We start from the raw sequence: 25,249 nt of genomic DNA, 5'->3' as shown, positions 1-25,249 counted from the left end.
CTGGGGGGCACCCCGGCAAGGAAGGTCTGTTCAGCACGGCAACTGAGTGGGATGGAAGGCCCTAGAGGGTTGGGCTGGAGTGGGTTGAGTGGGGTACACCCCCCACCATCTGAGTCCCCACATCTGGGCTCCCCAGGCTGACACTTTCATCATTGAGGCCGCTGACCTAGGCGTCATCTACAAGATCAAGCTCCGCCACGACAACTCCAAGTGGTGCGCAGACTGGTACGTGGAGAAGGTGGAGATCTGGAATGACACCAATGAGGACGAGTTCCTGTTCCTGTGCGGGCGCTGGCTGTCCCTGAAGAAGGAGGATGGGCGACTCGAGAGGCTCTTTTACGAGAAGGTGAGGCAAGGGGCCTACAGGGCCTGTGGCCATCCTCATGCCTAGGGGAGGTCCCTCGGCGTGGAGGTGCTGGAGTTGCAACTGCCTGTCCTGCTCTCCCACACAGGAGTACACTGGGGACCGCAGCAGCAACTGCAGCAGCCCTGCTGACTTCTGGGAGATCGCCCTGAGCTCCAAGATGGCCGATGTTGACATCAACACAGTGACCGGGCCCATGGCTGACTACGTTCAGGAGGGCCCAAGTAAGCCAACCAGGGAGCTCTTTAGATGGGGACCAGGCACATGGAAATTTTTAAAGCAATTCTTGGATAAGCCACTCTTGAGCTGATGACATATCTAACTCTTAGTCATTTACATAGTTTTCACACGTATTGCCTGTTTTATCCCCAGAACAACCCTGCAAAGTGAGAGGGCAGGGCTAAGCCCCCTTTGCAGATGGGGAAACAAAGGTTAAAGGAGGTTAGAGTGAGAATGAACATCCCTTACATGTCACTAGAACATCACACAAAGCACTTAGCCATGCAAACTTAAGGCATGATGTGGTGGTGAAGGCAGGGGAAGAAGTCCTGAGATGGTCGTTTGGGGACTGAAGTTCCATTTCTGGTTCTGACAGTAAAATGTGTGGCCTTGGACAAGTCAGTCTCTTGGCTTCAGTTTTTTCCTCCTCCATAAAACAATATCATAATTCCCCAGCAAGTTCATTTTGCCAACCAGATTTTTGAGATAAGGCAGTTCTATAATTGTCTATTGAACATTTGAATGCACTACCTTCCTAGTCAGTTCTCTTAAACATAAGAGTATGGCAACCATGTTAGCCCCCTCCAGAAGGCCACACAGTGGATCTGTGGAGTCAGGCAGAGAAAGCCAGTCTGCTTACAGCTTTACCTTCTCACTCTGTAAATAAGTATAGGACCCCCAAGAAAGTGCCTTTCCTTAAGCACTGTGATCACCTGTGGAAAGCCTCCGCTGTAAAGATAAAATAAAGCCATGTGCAGGTAATTCCAGCCAGGAAGAGACAGTTTGGAAACTTTTCAAAGAGATAACAGATTGTATAACCTAAAATCCACTATACCAGGGTAGTGTCTCTCAAGCTATTGAGGAAGATGAACCAGGAGAAAGGTTTCCAACTTGTATCAATTAGTAACTGCAAATGACAGAGACCTGGAAATGGTCACAAACAAATTAGGAATTTTTGTTTTCACTCACATGAAAGTCCAAAGGTAGTCCACCTGGGACTAATACAGCAGTTCCAGTGCAATCAAGGACCTAGGTTCCTTTAACCTGGTCACTCTGGCAACCTTATAAATGACCTAAATGTTGCCCATGGTTCCAAGATGAATGTTGGAGCTCCAGCCATCATATCCATATTCCAAGCAGAATGAATGGCAGGGTAAGGAAAAAAAGAGTAGTCCTCCCAGTTGAGTCAGACCTTTTAAAAGAGATTTCCCAGCCAGGCGTGGTGGCTTGTGCCTGTAATTCCATTACTTTGGGAGGCTGAGGTAGGTGGATCACCTGAGGTCGGGAGTTTGAGACCAGCCTAACCAACATGGAGAAACCCTGTCTCTACTAAAAATACAAAATTAGCCAGGCGTGGTGGCACATACCTGTAATCCCAGCTACTCAGGAAGCTGAGGCGGGAGAATCGCTTGAATCTGGGAGGCAGAGGTTGCAGTGAACCGAGATCATGCCATTGCACTCCAGCCTGCGCAACAAGAGTGAAACTCTGTCTCAAAAAAAAAAAAAAAAAAAAAAAAAAAAAAAAAAAAAAAGATTTCCCCAGAAACCTACCCAACAATGTCTCCTTATGTATCATAACCACCCCAGCTGCAAGAAGAATGGATAGTTGAAAGAATGGAAACTGCGACTCTATGGACACTACCTGAGCAAGTTTTATGCTAATTAATCTGGTGTGTTTTGGAAATTGCTGTCTTCTAGGACTTCCATTCACTGTGTTGCATATATGATACATTTTTATTGTTCTTCAAATTCCTTCTTTCTATGAGACCTTGCTTTTGCCAACAGCATTTTTGTTGACCATAGTGTTCTTTTGGGGCATATAACGCCTATACGTGATGAGAGGTTATTTTTCTTACGCTCCTTCACATAATAATGCTAGGTTCAAGTAGGATAATTGGTCAAAAGAGCTTTTAGAAGCTTGACACTCCAAACAAGTGACAAGAATGCTGTCTTTTGTCTGTACATTGGGAGTTAGCAACTCCCTCAGTCCTTGGAGAGGAGACACGCACCACAGATAACTTACCAGTCTGAAGGGCTCATTGCACTTTGTCTCTGAGCAAGGAGCTGAGATCAGTGCCCTCAGAGGTCACTTCCAAATCTGTGCGCCTATGAGGCAGTGCCTTGTCCACCTGGTCTGTTATGAGGCTGGGCCCCATAATCTCTTGCAGTTATTCCCTACTATGTGTCGGTCACCACTGGGAAGCACAAGGATGCAGCCACTGACAGCCGAGCCTTCATCTTCCTCATCGGAGAGGATGATGAACGTAGTAAGCGCATCTGGTTGGACTACCCCCGAGGGAAGAGGGGCTTCAGCCGTGGCTCTGTGGAGGAGTTCTACGTTGCAGGCTTGGATGTGGGCATCATCAAGAAAATAGAGGTGCTGGCTTCTTGGGGCCCCATAATAGTGACCACCATAGGGACAGATGGAGCTGACCAGTACCTGGGTGGGTGGGAGAGTGCAGGCTGGGAAGAGCAGCCTACCTGAAGCACCCCTTAGAGCAGGTAGCAGAGGAGAACCAACTAGCCAGGTGATTTGGGTGAGCCACCTGCCCCTCTGTGTGTCTGTCTTCCACCCACCCAGTGGGAATGTTCTGTGTATTAGTTTTCATGGCTGTGTAACAGAGTATCACAAACTTAGTGCCTTAAAGCAACACAAATGTATTATCTCACAGTTTCATGGATCAGGAGTCTAGGTGTGAGTTAGTGGGGGTCCATCTTCAAGATCTCAGTGGGCTGAAATCAAGTTGCAGCCAGGGCTGCGATTTTATCCGGGGCTTGGGGTCCTCTTCCAAGCTCACTGGTTGTTGGCAGAATTCATTTTCTTGGGGTGTAGGACTGAGGCCTTCATCTCTCAGAGGCCCACCATTCCCCACCATGGGACCGTCTCCAAAAGCTAGCTGTTTTCTTGTTCAATAGGAGACAATCTCTTCTGCTTCAAATATCTCCAACTTCTTCACCTCTGACATCTAGACATGCTTTTTTAAGGGCTCACCTGATTAGGTTCAACCCACTCAAAGTCACCTAATTAGAGACTGTAATTATATCTGCAAAATCTCTTCACCTTTATGGGAGGGACCTGGGCCAGCAAGTGCACAGCACATTGGGAAGAAGCACTGAGGGAGGGGGCTGGGCAGGGAGCACTTCCTTCCCAGTTGTGCCCAGATCGTCACAGATCAGGTGTGTCTCCTCTTAGCTGGGCCATGATGGGGCCTCCCCTGAGAGCTGCTGGCTGGTGGAAGAGTTGTGTTTGGCAGTGCCTACCCAGGGCACTAAGTACATGTTGAACTGTAACTGCTGGCTTGCCAAGGACAGAGGCGATGGCATCACCTCTCGTGTCTTCGACCTCCTGGATGCCATGGTGGTGAACATCGGGGTGAAGGTAGGGGGGCACTGTGAGTGTGCAATGCATGGCCAGGGCAGTGCAGGTTGAGGTGGGGAGCAGCAGGGGAGACAGAAGTGGAAGAAGTAGGAGACTCATCACTGGGGTATCCACAGGGGCTGCAGCCTGGTGTGCTAGCCAGATGTGCTTTGCTAGGAGCCACAGACTGAACTCTCTTCTGGTCTGCTGCTGTGTGACCTTGGGCAAGTCATCTCATTTCTCTGGGCCTTGGTCTTCCCATACACTGCTTGGAAATAATGCATCCCTGCTACTCATGGCCTGTTCCATGTAGGATCTTGGTGAGAATTAATGAGATCACAGTTCATGAAGAGCTTTGTGAGGAAGCAACTCTATGTAGATAGGTAGGGTCATTATTCACCAAAGGATCCACCATCAACAGCAGTAGGGTGGTGATAGGAAAGATGGCATCTGGGATACTGTGAACCTCTGAGTCTCACGGTGCAGCCAATGGTGTCCACACAATACCCTTCTTAACTGGAAAAGCCTGGAGGGCAAGAGGTCTGAGCTTCAGTCCTGGCTCCACCTCTAACTGGCCAAATGGCCTGGGATAAGTTATATAAACACACAGGTCAGACCAGGGAGGAGGCAGATGCCTGGTGCTAGGATCCGAGGACACACAGCCATTTGGTGCCCCAGAAGCCTCTGTTTCACCTGACCCTGTTGGTTTCTCTTTTTGTCTCATGGCTATGGGGTCAACAGAAGGCCCCAGCCCTTTTCTGTGGTCCTGAATCAAAACCAGTGGGCTTCTTGGACCAGGTCAGAAGCTGTCCCACAAAAGTGAGAAGAAATCACCTGGACCTGAGTGTGCGCTGCCTACATTGTATATGGAAACAGAAGTGGGGCTCTGAAACCTTGACAGGCAGGAGTGTGGTGCCTGCCAGTCTCCTGCTTCCCGCCTGCTGGAGAGTCAGAGAGTAGCACTTTCTATATCTCACATCCTTCCCCCAACCCCCAGACATCTCCATCTGTGGCCAGACGGATGGTGTGGGTGAGCACACAGTTCATCCAGGCAGGAGAAATTCAGGACATGTTTGCTGAGGACATGCTCCACCTGACCCACTTCCCAGCCTGTGTGTGTCTCTGTGCCACCGCCCAGCACACATGCACACCCCACGCAGTGCAGCTGTAGCTCCCTTGGAGCCCTTTAGTCCAGGAAAATCCAGACCTACACCCATTATCCATGGCACAAAGGAACACAGGTTTGTCACTTTACAAAGAACTGCAGGGTTCTTTGGGCTGGCCATCTCCCCAGGACACCTGATATCAGACTAGAATTACAAGCACTGTTTCTGTCTCTTTTTGGAAACACACTTATTACATAAAAAGAGATGTGTCTGTGTAAAGGAGAGAAAGATGGATGCAGAGAACACAAGAGTCTGATGGACCAGCTCTCAGGGGCCAGTCTCCATGGGGCCGCTAAAGCATTCATTTTGATCATTCTATCTTTTATGCCTGCCTGGATAAGAGCAAAAAAATGTTAGGCTCCCACTTTTGTTCCCAGTGGCTCCTCCTGACCATCATGAATGCCCTTGCTGGGTGGTCTAAGGGGATTTTCTTGGTAAAGCAAGAGGCTCTTCATCCGTTCCCTCAGCAAACATGTCCTGAATTTCTCCTGCGGGCCAGGCCTGCACAGAATACTTCAAACCTCACAGTGTCCTGGCAGAGATTCTAGATGCTGCCGGAAAAGCGTGCAGCCCCCTCCGGGCACAATGATGGGGACATGACCACCGTGATTAATAGCTCGGGTTTAGAGGTCCAGGCTTCTGGATAATGGGAACCAGGCCCCTGCACAGGTGATAGAGGAATGTAGCAGCCTCCAGAAAAGGGACACACTGGGCCAGGTACATTCAAAGGAGACGGTCAAGACGGCCCTTCCCCGACCGTAAGTCTGATCCTCTCCTGAACCTTCAGACTTCACTGTGAGTTCAGGGGCACTTGGTGAGAAGGAAGAGAGTAAGAATCTGGGACCAAAGAACATTTTAGAACAGTGTAAGTGCTTTCTCTTGCCACGAGGCTGCCTCACAGAGGAAGAACCGAGGTGGGGGCTTGGTGGAGGCACACCAGGAAGAGCAGGCTGCACCTCACCCTCCAGTGGAGACAGAGGGCATACATTCTCTTTGGCACACACCTCAGGCTAAATGGCAAAACCCCAATCTCAAGTGAACATCATGGAAGTAGGGGATTGTCCCACTTCTCAAGTGGATTGAGGCAGCACTCCCTCTGTAAACATCACTCCTGATGGCATCCCTCATTCGCAGCCGCAGGGCATGTGCAGGCTGTGGCATGAAGGGGAACTGACACCCAGAGTTTTGGCTGCTGCTTGGGGCCACACAGGTGGCAGGCTCAGCACCAGGCGTCATGCAAATTGTCAGCAGCTCTCACTCTGCAAGGGAGCTTATCCCTATTTTACCACAGGGGAGCAGAGGCTGGTAAGGTCAGGCATCTGCCCGGGTCTAACAGCCAGCAGGTGACAGATCTGGGATTCACATGGAGCTCTGGAGGGCTCCAAAGGCCACTGTCTTGCCACCATGCACTACTGGCACAGCTGGACTTAGGTTGGGATTCAACTGACAAAGAGTCAGTTAACGCTGGGCTTTCCATCATGTTTCTATTGCAGAAGGGCTCTCTGTCAGGACTCCTTTCTAGGGTGGGACTGAGTACAGTGGGGGACATAAGAGAGTGACAAGGCTGCCTCTTGCTGTCCAGGCATTTACAGTTGATTGGAGGAGGGGCTCTTTCCAGAGCCGTGGAACTTGGACAGCGTGTCTCTTTCTCTGGTGAGACTGAGGCAGGTCAGGTGGGGTTGGAGGGTGAGGCTGAGACTCAGCACCCGCATTCCTCTCATGGCAGGTTCTCTATGAAATGACGGTGTGGACAGGGGATGTGGTTGGTGGGGGCACTGACTCCAACATCTTCATGACCCTCTATGGCATCAACGGGAGCACGGAGGAGATGCAGCTGGACAAAAAGAAAGCCAGGTACCTGGAGGTGGCCCCTACCCCTCACCCCTCCCACATTCAACTCTTCCCCTCTGCCCTACCCTACCCTCAGCCAGGCTGATTCTCACATGCCCGCTGCAGACCATGAGACCTTCTATCCTCTGTCTGCCTATTCTGTCTCAATACCTTTCTTTTTCAAGGGCCAACTCAAATCTACCTCCCCCAGGAAGTATTCCTTGATCACCTCTACCCATAACATTTCTTCTTTCTTTCATTTGGTACTCAGAATTGTTTATTGTAAGGTTGGTAGATTAGTTGACGGTATTGTATCATTGTTAATGTCTTAGTTTCATTAATTGTACTATGGCAATATAAGATGTTGACATTAAGGAGAGCTAGGTGAAGGGGGCACAGAAGCTCTGTTCTGTTTTTGAAACTTTTCTGTAAGTCTCAAATGATTACAAAATAAAATGCAGTCAATTTTCAAAACATTAAAAAAAAGATTGAACACCTAGTATATGCCAGGCACTGACTCAGGCACTGAAGAGATGATATAGCCAAGAAGACAAGGGTCCTTGTACTTAACAGAGCTTAACCTAAGGAGAGCAATAACAGCAACACTAACATTTATAGGAGCTTGTTTTGTGCCAAGCATTGTTCTCTAATAAGCCATGCATTGATGCACTTAATCTTTTCCACAACCCTATAATAATAACCCAATTATTATCATCCCCATTTTACAGGTGAGAAACTGAGGCATGAAAAGGTAAAGTCATATGCTCAGAGTCCCATGGCCATTAAGCTGTGGCACTGCAAACTACACCCAGATGGCCCCCAGTCCTAAGCACTCGTTAGTGATTCGTAATGACATTAAAGATGACCCTCATATAGTACTCACTGTCCGTGCCCTCCCTTGGATTCCCAGTATAGACAGTCCTGGGTTTGGGCTGGTTTGCCATGTTCAGCTGCTGTCCCCCAAACATCCCTGGCCCCTGACATCTTAAGAACCAGAGATGACAGACTCAGAGTCTAAGCTTAGCATTTTAAAATCCCACCCACAGCAACTTGCCTCTGAACACACAGCACTCCTTCCCTTAGCTGGAGGGCAGGACCCAGGTGGCTTCCTTTTTGAGCCCCTCATACCTCCTAGCTCTTGCCTTGCTTATAGTAGGCACTCAGTACTTCTGGATTGGGGTGGTGATGAGGACATTGTGGATGATAGTGAGGTTGGTGATATTGATGGTGCTGAATGGTAGGGATGATGACTGTGATGGTGGTAGTGATGATGAGGATGGTGATAGGGATGAAGGTGATGATAGTAGGGATGATGATGATGGTGGTGATGATGGGGTGAAAATGATGGTAGGAATGATAATTGTGATGATGGTGATGATGATAATGGTGGTGATGATGATAATGATGGTGATGATGGTGATTATGATGATGATGGTGGTGATAGGGAGGAAGGTAATGATGGTAGGGATGATAATTGTGATGGTGATGATGATGATGATGATGGTGGTGGCAGTGGTGATAGAGATGAAGGTGATAATGGTAGGGATGATAATTGTGATGATGGTGCTGTTGGTGATGATGAGGATGTGGCTACTGAAGCTTTTGGGGACCAGGCAGCATTTCTTTTCGTGGACAAGGCAGCTCATGCAAGCTGGAGCTTTGCCCATCCTATGGGCCCTATGCAGCTTATCCCTGGGGATCTGATGGGAAAGTTTTTGCCTGTCTTAGCACTTCTGCTCTCTCATTTTGCAACTCCCATTGCCTCCTTGAATTCTTCCCATATCAACAGCAATGGTGATAATAATAATGGCTAATATGCATTGAACATTTATTCCATGCCAGACACTGTTGCAAGTGCTTTTTAACATATATTAACTCACAACACCCCTCTTATCACTCTTTGCCCTCTTATCATCTCCACATTACTAATAAGATGCCTGAAACACATGGAGGTGAAATAACTTGCCCAAGGTTATACAGCAAGTAAGTAGGGGAACTGGGATTTGAACTTAGTTCTAGAAATAAAGGAGGACCAAATGAGAACAGAAACTCTCTACTTAGAGCTTGCTGTAGCAAGAGACTCAGCCACCATCACTTGGTTTGGTAGAGATTTGAATGCTGTGGGAGGAGGAGGAGCTTTGTAATGAAGCATTATTTTTGGCATGGTGGAGCTGGAGGTTGGGTAGCTAGAATCGGGGTTTCATACGTGATTGCATTAGGGACCATATTTGGATTTGGTCCGTCAGTCTGGTTAGTCCTGAGTTGGGAGCAGGGACAAAATAGGGAAGCTGGGGGCCATTGCCCAAGTCCTGATCATTCTGGGCCAATTTCTGTAGAGACTGTGGTTTCTTGGGATGGTCGCTGCAGGGGAGGTAGCTCAGAGTTCTATTATCACACATGGTCTGGCTACTATTGTTTGCATATTCAGCCTCCTATAGTCTTTACTTCTGTACTCTGACTCTAATCATTACCCAACCCCATATTCCTGGATTTTTTCTGATTAATTATCCTACACCTACATTCCACCTTGTTTTCCAGATGTACAAGGCTTAATTGCTGGTGGAAGAGACATCTTGTTTCTGGAAGTATCTAAATTCCAAAAATGTTGCTTGAAAATCACATTATTATAAATACAACCATATTGTAAATGCTTTGAGGCACGTTGCTAGTTGAAGGATTTTTTTTTTTCTGAATAAAAATTTATTTTGTGAGGAGAGCCATCATTTCTTAATAACCCTGGTTTGCAAGCTCAGAGTTGTTACCCGAGACATGTTTTGATATTTTCATTTGCATGTGGCCTGATGTTTCACCTGTGTCCTGAAGTCCTTGTTAAGAATGTCTGCATCTTGACTAGGGAACGTAGACAGAGAGACCCACTGCACATGTGTCGTGGGCACAGCTTGGTATTGTGCAAGGTGATACTTTCCCCAAGAAATGGTATGTGACCAGAATGAGGCTGAGACATGCATGCATTCACACAGAAGGTATCACGAGGCTTCTGACTGCTGCAATGCTCCTGCAGTCAGATGCTGTACCCAGAGGCCAAAGCTTACAATAGCCAATAGCAATTCACTCTATCCCACTCCCCAGCTGAATTTCTTAACTTCTCATCCTGCCACTTCAGAGAAAATGGTTCTGGTAAATTAACTCCCACCGAGATGCTTGTGAATTAATATGGCATTCAGAAAAAATGATGCCCTAAAAGGTAATGCGTACTTTCAGGAGATGAGTCTCCAACAGAGGGATTTGAGGTGATTGGTGTCCAGTGGGTGTAGAAGCTATTTTTAGACAAAGAGTTGTGTTATTTCTATAGCGGGAAGTAAACGCCTGTGAGGGATCATGCCTAGGCCAGTAGAGACCTAGTGAAATGGAAACTTCCTTGGACTGGACACAAAAAAGATTTTGGGTCCCTTTTTGTGTCACAAGAGTTCTGTTGGGTTTACCCCTCAGGATGGCCTGTTGCTTTCACTAACCCTTACTGCAAAAAGCATGGAAAGAGGCTGAGCTCAAGGGAATGGAAACAGAGAACAGACACTCAAATGGGATTCCAGTTGTCCTTTCAGGAGAGGATTGGGAAATATTTGGTTGTGACCGTGCCCAGGGCTGTAGTAAGCTTGTAAGTTTTGACTCTCTCTTCCACATGTTTATCACTTGAATCTTAGTCTGGTTAGCAATGAAGTTCTGAGACTGGAAAGGTCTTATCTTTGGGGACTCCATGGGCAGAAGACTTGGGTGGGAAGGTTGAGTCTTTCTCAAGGAGGTTGGAGGTGAGTCCCAGGGGACAGCATGAATGGTCTGAGAGAAGAGGAAGGAAAGCTGAGTTCCAGGAACTGCTGCCTTCCAGGGGCACCCAGGTCAGACAATTGAAAGGTTCCAGCACTCACTGCTGGGCACCCCTCTCAAAGCATCATCTGTAGCTCAAGGGCTGCCCTTTAAGAGGAGACTGGCAGATATGTACTAGGTCTGATCATGGCATTCAAGAATAGACTTAGAATCTGTTTGAGATTTGGCCTTGTTCTACTCTCAAACCACAGCAAAGATGCCCATGAGATAGGTATGCAGCTCCCCATCACCTCGTATGTCTAATGGGGGATGCACAGGGTCCAGTTTTTCCAATGGTCTCTGAGGAACCCAGATCAGCAGAGCCTGGGACTGGAGGCTCTGTCTTTTGTGTGCCAGTTACTACAACCCCATGGACATTTACATCATCACTGAGGCCAACTCCCTGCTGCTCACTGATCCCAGGCTTGGAATTTTCTCTGTGTGAGTTCCAGGGCAGCCTCCCCTTGTCTACCTGCTTTCTGGTCCCAAAGTTCTCCATTCACACCACTTGGGGCTATATTAATTTCCTGAGGTTGTGATACAAAATTACCACAAACATATGGTAATTAAAACAACAGAATTTTCTTCTCTCATTTATCCAGAGGCCAGAAATCTGAAATCAGAATCTGTGGGTGGAAATCAAGGTGTCAGCACTGCCATGTGCCCTGTGGGCTCTGGGAAGAGAATCCACTCCTTGCAGCTTCTGGTGGCTGCCAGCAGTCCTTGGCTTGTGCCACATCACTCCAGCCTTCAAGGCCAGGTCTTCCCATCTCTGCCCCATCTTCACATCCCACCTCCTTTGTGTATGTGTTGATCTCTCTCTCTCTCTCTGCCTTCTTATAAGGACTCAGGATTACGTTAACGGCTCACTGGAATAATCCAGGATAATCTCCCCATCTTAAGCCTCTTAACTTAATTACATCTGCAAAGACCTCCCTTTTCTTTTTACCATACAGTTATATACATGGATTCCAAGATTTATAACATGGATATCTTTTGGGGAACCATTTTTCAGCCTGCCACAAGGGCTACAAGCCACAGAGCATGGATCTGAAAATTCTGTCACATGAAGAACAGTCAAAGGTTCTAGAGACATTTACACTTTTAAATATTTTATCATAAACATACATATATATATAAGTACATACATTATTATACTTATAAAGCAAAAACTTATGTAAACCCTCCACGCTGCCTTCAGGCCAAGAAATTAAATCTTGCCAGTTCTCAGTTTTTAAGGTCAACATTTTCTTGTTTCCTTTCTTTTTCGGTCTCCATCTCATGGGTCTATGCTTTCATATCACCTGGATTTCATCCCTAACAATAGGCTTTTATATCACCTGGATTTGAATGGTACATAAATAGAATCGGGCCATATATCTTATTTTGTGTCTTAGCTATTTCACTCAGCATCAGGTTTTTCATATTTTCCTGAGCTGTTGAGTGTGATTGTGATTTGCTCATTTTTGTTGCTGCATAGTATTCTACTGAGGAGCCTGGAGAAGGGAGAGGTCCAGTGGCTTGTTTCAAAGGGATAGAGAGGGAAGAGAGTAGAGGCATTGAGGTTAGTCAGATGTTGACAATTCAACAATTTGTTCTAGTGGCAGAACTCAATGTAACAAAACTTACTAAAGGTTGGCCATGGCTGTCCTAAAAGGAAAAGAGCTGCAAGGGTGGTCATGGGGCCCCATCAGTAGAGCTGTCTAAGCATGGAACCACCCAGGAGGTTCACTTTGCCCACAGCCCAGAGATAACTGATTTATTAAAGCAGGGGAATTGCAATAGAGAAAGAGTTTTACACATGTGGAGCTGGCTAAATGGGAGACCGGAATTATGTTATTACTCAAATCTGCCTCCCTGAAAATTCAGAGACTAGGGTTTTTCCAGGAGAGTTTGGGAGAAGTAGGGGTGGCTAGGCAATGGGTGCTTGTTGCTGATTGGTTTGGGGGTACAATCATAGGGGTTTGGGAAATGGTCCTCATTGCATGCTGAGTCATTCTGGGTGGGGCCACAAGAGTTGGCAGGTCCAGGTGGAGCCATTGGTCATCAGACATGTAAAAAAACTGAAAAGACATCTCAAAAGGCCGGTCTTCTGTTTACAATGGCGATGTTGTTATCTGCAGGGGTAATTGGGGAAGTGCATATCTTGTGACCTCTGGAGTAATGGCTGGCAATGTTTATGTCTATGTTTTAGCAGAATTCAGGCCTCTCTCATCCTCTGAGGCTGGTGGTCTCCCCTTAACTTTATGGAAGGGCTATTATCATTTAAACTATACACTAAATGTCTCCCAAAGTTAGCTTGACCCAAACCCAGGAAGAATCAAGGGAAGTCTGAAGGCTAAAGGCAAGATGGGGGTTGGTTAAATCAGATCTCTTTCACTGCCAAAATTTTCTCACTGTTACAGTTTTTTCAAAGGCGATTTCAAGCATAAGCTCAATGGCCTTGGGTATAGAGAACTTCAGACTGGAAGGAAAGTGGTCTAGAGCAAAGCTAAGGCTGGCACTCTGACCCTGGCCAATCCTAAGAGCCCCAGCTATGCCCCTAAGATGTCACAAACTGCCTGAGCAGCTGCTCAGCCTGATGGACTTTAGATCCCACGCCATCCATATCCATCTGCTAGCCAGCCCTTTCCCAGGGTCCCTAACCATAACCCTTCCCTGGTTTTGTAGCAATGCCAAAAATTCTCCCATGAAATCGTTGCCTTTGGCCCTGTTTAGCCTTCAGGCTGTGCTCAGTCATGGAGCCCAGTGAGGGAGTAGTTGGTGGGCTCTTCCCTAAGGACACCCTTTTACAACAGGCAGGAACAGAAGGAAACCAGAAAAGGAAGGACATGAGGGGCAGCCAAAGGGGGCCCTTCCCAGACACCACTCCCTCAGCTGCTGAGCAGAGGCTCCTTTGAGTAGATGAGCAGCAAAAATCCTGGGTCACACAACAGCCCTGTCCCTGTGAGCTCAAAGGCGGGCACCTCTCCAAAGGGTGGGAATCCTGAGCTCAAAGGCGGGCACCTCTCCAAAGGGTGGGAATCCTACTGTGTCAACTGAGGTGTCTGGAGGGGGTCCGGGGCACCTGGAAGGATGTGGCTAGTGAGTTGGGAAGACTGAAGGACAAATAAGGGACTTCACTTTAGATAGTTTTACACCAAACAGAGGAAGTCCATCCAGGTTAATTGGGGTTCAGCCTGGAATGAAGGGTGAGGGGGTAAATGTAATCTCCTTGCAGTCTTCCAGAAGAAAAGCTTATTTCTCCTCCTCTTTTCCTTACACCTGTCCCACCATAAAATCTCCATAAAATGAAGACACTTGGCTAAATTCAAAGAGTGAAAATTAAAGAGACATGCAAAGCAAAGAATTCTAAAGCTCTTTTGATCTGCAAAATCGTGCTCCTGGCAAGAGTAAGGAATTGAAAGATTATTTGAGAAAATTTCAGTGTGTGACATGAATGTGACATGAGCACCCCCTTACAGTTTCCATTATGCCCAGAGGGACAGATGGGGCTTCAATTAGAGGAGGAGGGATATGGGGCTGACTTTGGGATAACTTTTTCATTTCTAATAATTGTAAAATGCACACAGAGCAAGTTATCAGAAGAAATTGTCTCTTTCATCACCACCTTTAAGACTAGCAGTAGTTAGTTCTCTGTTTGCAATATTTAAGTCTCAGCCCCCATTGGCGATGGCCTCTGTTTTTAAAAGACATAAAAATATGTCTTGTATTCAAGGAAGCATGATGATTGCCATGCAGAGCCACATCTCCAGTGCCACCTGCATTACCCCAGGGCCTTATCAGCAGTATCATCTGGAATCAGTCAGCAGTCAAGCAATCAGTCAGCATTGAAGGTCGAATTGTACATGCGGCACTGTGGGAAGAGCAGTAAGGAATAAAGATAGAGCATCTCTGAGATGATGAGGTCATTCAGCAGGAAAATAATAATAGCAACAAAAGCAGCATTACCTTCTATTTGCCTACTGCTTTACAGTTGGCAGTAGCATTACCCAATTCAGGGCACTGTGTTCAGTTTTGCAGATGGCAAATAGAAAAATGCGAATGATGCCATCTAGAGTTGTGTGGTGCACCGCCTGCCCCACCATTCGCAATGGCCCTGTCATGCACAGAACCTCATTTAAAGCTTTTCAGATATGGAATTCTTTTTCCATTTTAAATTGATTTCACATCCATTTGGTCTTCATCACAGTTTTGTGAGATTGCAGGGCTAGTGTTATTCTCCAGACCACAGGTAAGGAAACCAAGTTCTAGAAAGGAACTGGGACTATTCTAGGTGACGGGTAGAATGAGATTAGAACCCAGCACTGGTAGCTCTTGGTTCAGGGCCATTTCTACTAGCCAAACCCACTTAACCCAGTCTTTCAGAAACACATCTGGGATGCAAGAGATGGGCTGGTGGAGAGTTGCTGAGAGCAGAGGGGCTGCTGAGTAAAGGCCTAGTCTTCTCCCTCACCCCAAACCTGGCCTCTGGCCTGGCCCAGCCCTCCCCAATGGCCAGCTTCCCTTCTTCATGCCCCTCCTCTCCACACCCAGGTTTGAGCGGGAGCAGAATGACACCTTCATCATGGAGATCCTAGACATTGCTCCATTCACCAAGATGCGGATCAGGATTGATGGCTTGGGCAGCCGGCCAGAGTGGTTCCTGGAGAGGGTAAAATGTCTAGACCCTCACTCTTCCTTCCAGCCACCACCCACCCCTTCCCCCTATTCCTCCGGCTTGTCAATGGACCTTGTTAAAACAAATGTCACCGTAGAGGATCACTACATGAACCCAGCCCATATGATTCAGTACGCCCTTTGGCATGAATTAATCCGAGAATGTCGTTTTATTTAATTGTGTCCAGTGAGAACTGAAGCAACTGTCAGGTAATTCAACATGAGCTGTCAACTTTACGTGGACAGAGACCCGAGGAAGGGGAGGGGTGGTGTGGGCTTCCTTCAGGACAGCAGCTGGGAGGGTTGAGAGAGGAGGAGCAAGGCCTGGGGCAGAGAGAGGCTGCCATGGTGGGAACTTCAGGCAGGATGGCAGAAAGCTTACTGGGGCCTCTGTGATCATGGAGTTAGGCAGCTGCCTCTTTTTCCATTGTGGCCCTCTGAGTCTGAGCTTGGTCGTCAGCACCCTGCCTGAGGATCCTGAATCCTTGGGCTCTCAGTTGGGCTGAAGCCAGCCTTGGGGATGCGATAATGGGATCTTCAAGGAGCAACAGCAGTACGGGATTTCTTAGTTCTGCCTCCATCCTCCCACTCTTCTCAGCACACATATGCACGGGCACATGTGCACACACACACATGCACATGGCCACAGACTCAGTTTCCACCAAGAAAGGAAGGCAGCTGCTCCTTCTCAGGACCTCTCATCACTTCCTCACCTTCCCCAGGCTGTGCGGCTCTGTGCCTCCAGGGTGCCCAGAGGAGAGTCATTAACACTTGCTGCTCCAGGGCAGAGAGAAGAGCGTCCAGGGCATAGGGCTAAGCTTCACTTATTTTGATGAGAACCACCGTGATGTTAGGAGTCCAACGGCTTTCCATGCTAAGAGTGGCTCTAAAACTGGAGGCCCCTGGCAGCCAGGAGGAGCCTCACCTACAGCCCCACACTCACAAAGGCAACGACTATGCTGACGAAGATGACCTTCCTGCAGCCTCCGTGTCACACGAGGTCCTAGGCACACCAACATGTGTGCGTCCTCCCTACATAATGTGTGTTAGAATCAGACAGCATAACAAAGCACCACAGACTAGGGGCTTGGAACAACACACATTTATTACCCCCTCACTGTCATAGAGGCAGAAGTCCAAGGTGAAGGTGTCGGCAGGGCCACACTCCCTCTAGGGAAGCATCTGTTCTGGGCCACTCTCCTGGCTTCTGGCAGTTCCCTGGCTCGGGGCAGCATCTTGCCAGTCTTCACATGGTGTTCCGGGTGCTTGTCTGGGTGGTATAAGATTGGACTAGGGCCCAGTCTAATGACCTCATCTGAACTGATTACACCTACAACAATCCCCTTTCTAATAAGGTCACATTCTGAGGGACTGTGGGTTAAGAATTCAACATATGAACTCTGGGGGAATACAATTTCACCCGTAACACAAAGCCCTGCAGTCCCCTGCCTGAGTCAGCCCATGCATCCTCATCTACCAGAGGCCAGCTGTCCTGCATTGCCTCAGGCTCCTCCTCCCCTGTTCAGCCATTAGCAGATTTTCTTGAGTCAAAAATATGGGGCCCACACCAAGGACTATCCTGCAGATGTCAGCACTCTGCTCCCAGGTGTTTGTGGCTGACAGGGGCTGGGTTGATCTGTTTTTCTGTCACTCATTCAGCAAACATCTCTTGTGCACAGTGACAAGTACCTCTGAGGATAAAGTTTTAGGTGAATTGCCCATTCCCAAATCACAAGCTAGGGCAGTCCTCGTGAGGACTTCAAATCCCATGGCAAGCACACAGGACAGGGCCTTTGTCCTGGAAAGGGCCCTTTCCACACCTCCTGGGTCTCAGTCGCAAGCACTTGTCTCAGGTCTGGGATCTCCAGGGTTGGGATTTGGGGAGGGGCTGCATGGGCCAGTGGGTGCTGGTGGAGGTGAGAGAGGGCAGGGCATTCCCACGGTGGCTCCCTTTCCCCCAGATCCTACTGAAGAACATGAACACTGGAGACCTGACTATGTTCTACTATGGAGACTGGCTGTCCCAGCGGAAGGGGAAGAAGACCCTGGTATGTGAAATGTGTGCCGTTATCGATGAGGAAGAAATGATGGAGTGGACCTCCTACACCGTCGCAGTTAAGACCAGCAACATCCTGGGTGGGTTGGGGGTCCCTCACACCTCCTGCTCCCTTGCCCCTCCAACCCTCAAATTCGGTCTGAGGCCCTAGTTTCTGGTCAGGACGTTTTTCTTCATATGGCCTTCCAAAATCTAGTCAATCCAAGTCTTCTCCAGTGTGTCACTTTCTGTCTGGACAAAACATTTCCTCCCAGTGAGTGACTGGTTCCCTCCCTTCTCCCTTGGGGAAATAGGGGAGAACATGACTGGGGAGTATGGTCAGAACTTTTGGAAATGGTACATTTCCAATGGCTCTGGCTTGATGCAGAGCCTTCCCATCTTCCTTCTGCTGCCTGGCACCCCTCACCCAAGTGCCATGCACCTCAGGCATGCTCAGACCCATGTGCTTGGTGGCCATCTACCATGTGCCAGCTTTGGCTGTGGGTCTTAGGATACAGATGTGCTGCCCAGGCCCTTGCAGGTCTGACCTTCATTGGAGCAACCACAGTACAGTGTGGTGATGCTCTGATGGATGCAATGCCAAAGTCAAGTCCAGAAACACAAACACAGAAGCCAGGCAGACAGGGCACCCAGAGGAAGGGCCTTCTAATCAAAAATACTAGCATGTCAAAGGCCAGGAGCTGAGAGGGAACACACTGTCGTCTAGGCATGGGGGACATGCTACCTACACTCCCCTATCCCAAGCCTGCTCTCCAGGAGCCATTGCAAGGAATCTGGCAAGCTCATCACATTAATTATGAATGGTGAATGAAGGATTAACTTGTTGGCCATGGTAGCTTACATTTTCAACAGAGAAGCCTCTTGCCAAAGAAATGAAGCTCTCATGGTAGAATCTCAGGCATGAATGATAGGTCAATAAAGCTAGTACATTTTGTTGGGGGTACCTCCTTTCTTCCTATTCTCACAATGGAATTTTCACCCCTATTGCTTAAAGTTCCAAGTGTCCACAAGTTTTCAGGCCCCTTCATCCCTTTATGATGTACTCAGAAAATAATAAATTCATTGATAACCACAGATGTGTGTCAGAAAAGCTTCACTGGGTCACCCCTTCCAGAAGCATTTGCTTTTGATTTGGGCCAATACCTGTATTTGGCTTAAGCAAATGAAACTAAGCTCTAGTGTAGAATGTCAATCAGAGACAGATTTAGGGAGCACAGAACTTCCCTGCTTCCTTCTGAACCCACACTGTGCAGGAGGTAGCCTATGTTTCTAAATTGTAAAGCCAGCCTATATGACACGCCTTTTAAGTTTGGGTATATTTCCCCAGAAATAGGTGAATTTTGTACTAAACCATTCACACTTGCTGACCACAACTCCAGTTAGACCAAAAGCTTTTGTAAGGCACAAAGGTAAGATGAAGAAGAGAACTGGAGACCTAGGACATTAACTGACCCTTTCCAACCTCACCCCTGGCCTTCTTGAGTCTGTACTTTGTCCACCTGTACCCCTGGCTCCTCTGAGGAGTCCGGGATCAAGGCCAGAGCAAGAGGGCTGTGTGTCAAAGAGGCTGGCACCCTAAGCCTCACCTTGTGCACCCCCCAGGAGCAGGCACTGATGCCAATGTGTTCATCATCATCTTCGGGGAGAATGGGGACAGTGGGACACTGGCCCTGAAGCAGTCGGCAAACTGGAATAAGTTTGAGCGGAACAACACGGACACATTCAACTTCCCCGACATGCTGAGCTTGGGCCACCTCTGCAAGCTGAGGGTCTGGCACGACAACAAAGGTAGCTCCCACTCAAGGCCAGGTTGGTGGGAGGGCGGCCCTCAGCCCCCCTCCTGAGCCCTTCTTCCCTCCCTGGCATCACATTGACTCTGAGTACCCCAGGGTGGCAGGCAACCGAACACAGTTGATGACCACCACGTTGATGCTTCCGTCAGTACTAAAGAGACAGTATTTCTGGGCAAATATTTTTAGAAATGAAGCTTAGTTCCTCCTGCTTTCTCCCTGGGTGATTAGTGGTTCTCCATTGTTTGTGATTTCAGCCCATTAATTTGACTTAGTTCAGACATAAAAATTAAGGAAAAAAAAGCTAAATTCATTTCCCATGGATTTTCTATAAACGATTATGTTTGTGCCGAGTGCAGTGGCTCATGCCTGTAATCCCAGAACTTTGGGAGGCTGTGGTGGGAGGATTGCTTGAGCCCCAGGAGTTCGAGACCAGCCTAAGCAACATTGTGAGATCCCATCTCTACAAATTACTTTAAAAAATAGCTGGGCATGGTGGCATGCACCTGTGGCCCCATCTACTTGGGAGGCTGAGATGGGAGGATTGCCTGAGCCCAAGAGGTCAAGGCTGCAGTGAGCTATGATTGTGCCACTGCATTCCATCCTGGATGACAGAGTGAGACCCTGTCTCAACAAAAAAATAAAAATAAAAATAAAAAAATAGAAAAAGGATTATGCTTGTTTATAATAGTAATCCTAAAGTAGTTGAATTCACTTATAAACATAAACTATGAAATAGGATATAAACCAAGTGAGAAATTTATTTTTAACTACGCAGTGCCTAAGGAATGCTTTGTCATTTCTATAACTGTGATGACATTCATGTTCTTAACATTTCTTTGGTTATCATTTTGCTGTCTGTAAGCCACTCTTTATTTTCTCTGGCTTTGGGCCTATAAGTTCTATTTGGTATAATTATAATAGAGTTGTTAAATATTAAATTCCACCTCCTTGATGCATACTGCTTTCTTCATTCACCTCTTTCATCTTCTGTAGAAACATGTCTCTGCAAAGCTATCTGCTCAAAGCCTTCTCTAGCCTTTGCTGGGTCTCCCAAATGGCTGCCCAGAGCTGTCCTGAATGTTCTGTTGCTCCTCACTTCTTCGAAACCCCCGCTGAGGACTAGCCTATCTCTCATGGTCACTGATGAAACCCAACTCAGCAGTTTGCAACCTCTCTTCTATAGGAGCTAAACTATTTTACTTTAACATGGATTAAACAGTTAAAATTTTTTCCATAACACAGAATAAGCTCAGACTAGGCATTAATAAAATAGTTTTCAAAGCAACAAAATAACAAATACTTACACAGCACTGCACAGTTTTCAAATTTCAGTGTATCCCACCAGTCATTTATATACAGAACATCTAAAGTATTCATGACATGCCTGGGTCTCTGTTAGGTATTAAGGATACAAACATTTGATCCTGAAAAATACTTTGTGAGGCCAGGTGCTGTGGCTCACACCTGCTATCCCAGCACTTTGGGAGGCTGAGGTAGGCAGATCACTTGAGCCCAGGAATTTGAGACTAGCCTGGGCAACATGGCAAAACTCCATCTCTACCAAAAATGCAAAAAATAGCCACGTGTGGTGGCTCATGCCTGTAGTCCCAGCTACTGAGGAGGCTGAGATGGGAGGATCACTTGAGGTCAAGGCTGCAGTGAGCTGTGATTGCATCACTGCACTCCAGCCTGGTTAACAGTGAGGCCCTGTCTCAAAAAAAACAAAACAAAACAATAAAAAACAAGCAAATAGAAACCTTTTTGAATTACTGCAGCAAAAGCACTTTATTGCTCCTCTTTTTACAACCAAGTAATATTGAGACCCAGTGAGGTTTGAATGTCTTACTTGGAACCACACAGCAAGGAAGGGAAATAGCCATCACCCAAACCCAGGACTTCTGATGCCTGTCCTAATCCACCGTTCTGTGTGCCAGCCCATCTTGCCAGCCACCATTCTGCACCCTCACCAGCCACTGTGTCAGGTGGTCAAAAAGAAGATGAGGTGATGAAAGGCAGCCTCTTTATCTCTGTTTGCTACACCCCCCAGTATCAGGGTGTATCCGAGGTAGTCTAGTCCAGAAAAGCATGCAGTGGAAGGGAACTCTTCTTCCTCACTTGATCATTCAAGTGGCATTATGAGTCTGTGGAAAGAAGCATACTTTTAAATCATGCTCAAACATCCTTAATGCACCTCTCCTCTTTCCCAAGATGAAAACAAAGCAAAGACCCCTGAGTTTTTTTCCCTCCCTCTCATCATCCATTCTGATTGTCTTAGGACTAGCAGCAGGTTTCCCAAGTCTGGTTGAATAACGGTAGTCATAATCATTAGGACCATCTCCTGCCCCAGACACTTCACAAGATCAGGATGAGATCTTCCCATGACACTCAACAGTGATCATGAAGTCAAGACAAGTGTGAAAGCATTGAGCCACATTCTGTGTATCTTCACAGGTCTAATTAGAGGGATTTGACAGATCAGATTAGTAAGGGTGGCAAGCATGGGGGTGTGGAAGGTAGGGACAAGGTCTGTCTACCCTAACTTGCTTGTCTACAGTCCCTCCTGTTAAAGTGCCTAAACCATTGTTTAGGAAGTATGTTCCCAAGAACTACGTCCCTGCCTTAATCAGAAAGAATCACATTATGTCTGTGGGCTTCCAACTCTCTGTCTGGTTACCAGCACACACTGGCAAGATGTCATTGCCGTTGAGGGTAGGAATCATGCCATATTCATCTCTATCTTCAAAACTGCCTATAACAGCACCTGGAGCATAGTGAGGACTTAATAAATGTTAGTTTAATTGAGACTCCCCCCAGAGAGCTGAGAAATACCAGGTCTTTTAATCCTGTTCTGCCATAACCTCTATCTCAGAAATAGCAGAGACACCAAAGGAATTAGAACCCTGAGAAAGAAGAAGTGGTGTCCCCCAAGAGCCTGAGCCCTTCCTCTAAGGCTCGCTATGAGACCAGAAGCATGGGGTTCCCTAACATCTTCCCAGTCAGCCCAGAAAACTGGAGAAGGAAGAATTTCATGTAGACTATGATGACCCCACTTTTCCATGCCAGGGCCATTTACAATATGGGCATTTTATTCATGAGGGGTGAGAGTGGAGAATATAGCCAGAAAGACTGAGGATGCTGTGTTAAGGACCATACTCTATGGAAATCACTCAGCAGTCTTGGGCCGCAGGCAGAGGCAAGAGGAGCTGTCCACGGTTCTGACTCTTCTGGCTTGTCTCAACTCTGGACTCCACAAGCTGATCCAGGGTCTTCCCTTGGTGACTATTTTCAACCTGGCCTGCTACAAATATCCAGATGCTTGACAAGATGTTCCAGATTACCATGCATTCCACCCCCAGTTCACAGCAATAAAAGGTAGAGAGTTGCGGATCCAAGATCAGAGCTCATCTCTGCTTCCTGCCTGCAACTCCATCTTATCCAAATCTGAACTCCACCTGATTAACCCCTTTCTTCCCTGGATGGCTTCCCCTGTTGCTGCCATACCTTCTGTCTCAGCCTCTTTCTTTAGGATGAACCTTCTGGAGTCCTTTCGGCCATTCCTGCCTGCATGTTGTACCCTTCCTTCCAAACCATCTAGGAAAGTAAAGGCTCATATATTTGAGAAGAAGGTTTAAAAAGTCATGTAATTACATTTCAGGAGTCAGGAATAATGATTGTCTTCAGTGATATGCAAGTTTCCCCCTTTCTTGTTTTCATCCTCCTACCTGACGTGTCCTCTCCAGAGACAAAATGAGCAGTCCAGGTCCTTTGCAGGCCTAACAGTTCCCTCAGTTTTAATATTTATTTCAGTTAACAAACCAATTACAGCTGGCTCTCACTATTCACAGTAGTTATGCCCTATAATGTTGCTGTGAACTCTGAATAGACAAACATTGAACCATTGCTCCTGCGGGAAGCACAGGGTTAGGTTCCTGTGAACCTCTGATCACAACATTTTCACCAACTGATCAATAGATAACCTTGTTTTATATGTGTTTCTGTTTAAAGACACCTTAGTATTTACTGTTTATTCATTAACATTGAACTCATGACCAACAGCACTATAACTCATGCCTGAGTGAAGCTTATCTAACATGTATCGTCTCTGGAAGGCACACTACAGCCTTCTTGCATTTAGAAACACTAAATAGCACTTCAGCTTGAGTATCAAGCACTATGTTTGAGGGCCATTTTAAAACAATAAACTCACTAATAAATAGCACAAAAATGTGAAAACATGGCACTAAATAGACCATGAACAGTACAATTGTTTATGGCATGAAAGATGAAACAGGAAGGCAGTGTTGCCTTGTTCAGCCTCAGCTGAGAACATGTGCACTTGACAACTAAAATTTTTTGCCACTCCGCATATGTCCACGAATGACCACATGAGTATTAATTTAGGGTTACAAATAAATTTTGGCAAATAGCCAAATCCACAAAGATGGAACATGTGAATAATGAGTATTAACTATATATCTATTGAGTACTTACTGTCAGGCATTGTGTTCAGTGCTAGGGACAGAGTAGGGAGCAGCAGACAAGATTCCAGTCATCAGGATGACCTTCTAGCAAAAATTACATGTATTAAACAAGTAATTAATTTAAATAATGACGTGCCTCTAAAATGGAGGTCCACAGGATGCTAGTCCGAGGACTCAGAGAAAACCCCCCTGAAGACAGGATATTGAAGCTGAAACCTCAGGAATGAATAGAAGGAGCTATTAGGTGAAGTGTGGTGTTTGCTTAAAATGAAGGAACACATGTGAGGTAGAGTGAATAGCAAATATAAAAGCCCTAAAATAGGAAAAAAAATCTTGATATGTGCCAGAAACTGAAGAAAAATCCAGGATGACTACAAAATAGGGAATGGGGTGGGAGCTACAATATAGATAGGAACCAGGCCATGCATAATGTCATAAGCCGTATCAAGGATTGGGTTTTTATCCTGACTGTACTGAGAAGCCATCAAAGCATCTCAAGTACAGGAATCACTCAGAGAAAATCATTCTAGTGTCTGTGGGAGATAGGTTAGATGGAGAAGAAAATAAACTTCAAAAGATGATTAGGAAATTGGTGGGAGAATGTCTTGCAATACAATGATGGCAGTGGGGATGGAGAAAAAGCAGACAGATCTGAGAAATATTTAAGGCAGAGGACTTGTTAAAGGTTTGCCTGAGAAGACTTGAACAAGAATGGTGAGGATGCTGGAGAACTTTCTTCATCTTGATGAGTTTAATCTGAAGGCCTGAGTGACATCTAAGGGGTGATGTCCAGTAACAGTGGGGTCTGGACCTCAGGAGGAAAGCTAGTTGGGAGACTGATCTGAGATAGTAATCTAAAAGTTGTTAGTGCAGAGAGAGTAGTGAAGTCATCAATAAAGAGTGAATAAGAGAGTCTGTGGAGAAAGTGAAGCTTGAGGAAAGCAAGGGTGGTGTAGGACAGATTCCTAAGAATTTCGACATTTGAGGTGAGACAATGGAAAAAAAAAAAAAGGAAGAGGAGGGGGAGGAAGAAAGGAGGAGAAGGAATTACCTACATCTTTTGTACTTCCAAAGTGGGATGTGCCTGGGGAGGAAACTGACGTCTGGGGAACTCTGTAATGCTGAAAATTGTTCACTGGCTATGAAATCCCAAGATGCAGTGTGTCAATTCCCTACTCCATGGTTTCCTGGGCATAAATTTAATAGAGGAAACATGAGGCCTCATTTGCTCCCAAATAGCAAAGCAATTCAAAATATTTAAAATGTTTATTTCTCCCTAGGAAATTTCTAGAATCCCTTGCTTAAAAATGTCATTATACAGCCAAATATTTAAGCCACTGTATGTAACTGGAAGAAAGGAAGGGGTGATGAACAGCTTTCTGTAATTTGTGGATTTATGTTTATTAGACAAAAATGCTCCTCATTGCTTCCTCCCCCTGACACACACACACACACACACACACACACACACACACACACACACACAGAGAGAGAGAGAGAG

At 46.7% G+C, this 25,249-nt stretch overlaps 1 protein-coding gene across 6 annotated transcripts in view; it reads left to right on the top strand.

Moving 5' to 3' along the window:
* The window catches only part of LOXHD1 (lipoxygenase homology domains 1), a 192,248-nt gene that overhangs the window by 142,654 nt on the left and 24,345 nt on the right, over positions 1–25,249 (top strand). For 2 of the 6 annotated variants that reach the window (XM_010386817.2, XM_010386816.2), the window contains 8 exons: positions 137–346; positions 453–588; positions 2,752–2,960; positions 3,777–3,962; positions 6,834–6,961; positions 15,296–15,413; positions 17,380–17,554; positions 19,077–19,262. In XM_010386817.2, coding sequence (XP_010385119.1) covers positions 137–346; positions 453–588; positions 2,752–2,960; positions 3,777–3,962; positions 6,834–6,961; positions 15,296–15,413; positions 17,380–17,554; positions 19,077–19,262 — 1,348 coding nt within the window. Of the gene's footprint in view, positions 1–136; positions 347–452; positions 589–2,751; positions 2,961–3,776; positions 3,963–5,997; positions 6,206–6,833; positions 6,962–15,295; positions 15,414–17,379; positions 17,555–19,076; positions 19,263–25,249 lie in introns of those variants that run through there. The other 4 variants (XM_010386820.2, XM_010386818.2, XM_010386815.2 and 1 more) reach the window with 3 other exon arrangements.

Source organism: Rhinopithecus roxellana, chromosome 21 (assembly GCF_007565055.1).
Source record: "Rhinopithecus roxellana isolate Shanxi Qingling chromosome 21, ASM756505v1, whole genome shotgun sequence".
Lineage (NCBI taxonomy): Eukaryota > Metazoa > Chordata > Mammalia > Primates > Cercopithecidae > Rhinopithecus > Rhinopithecus roxellana.
This window is presented reverse-complemented; position numbering and strand designations above follow the sequence as displayed.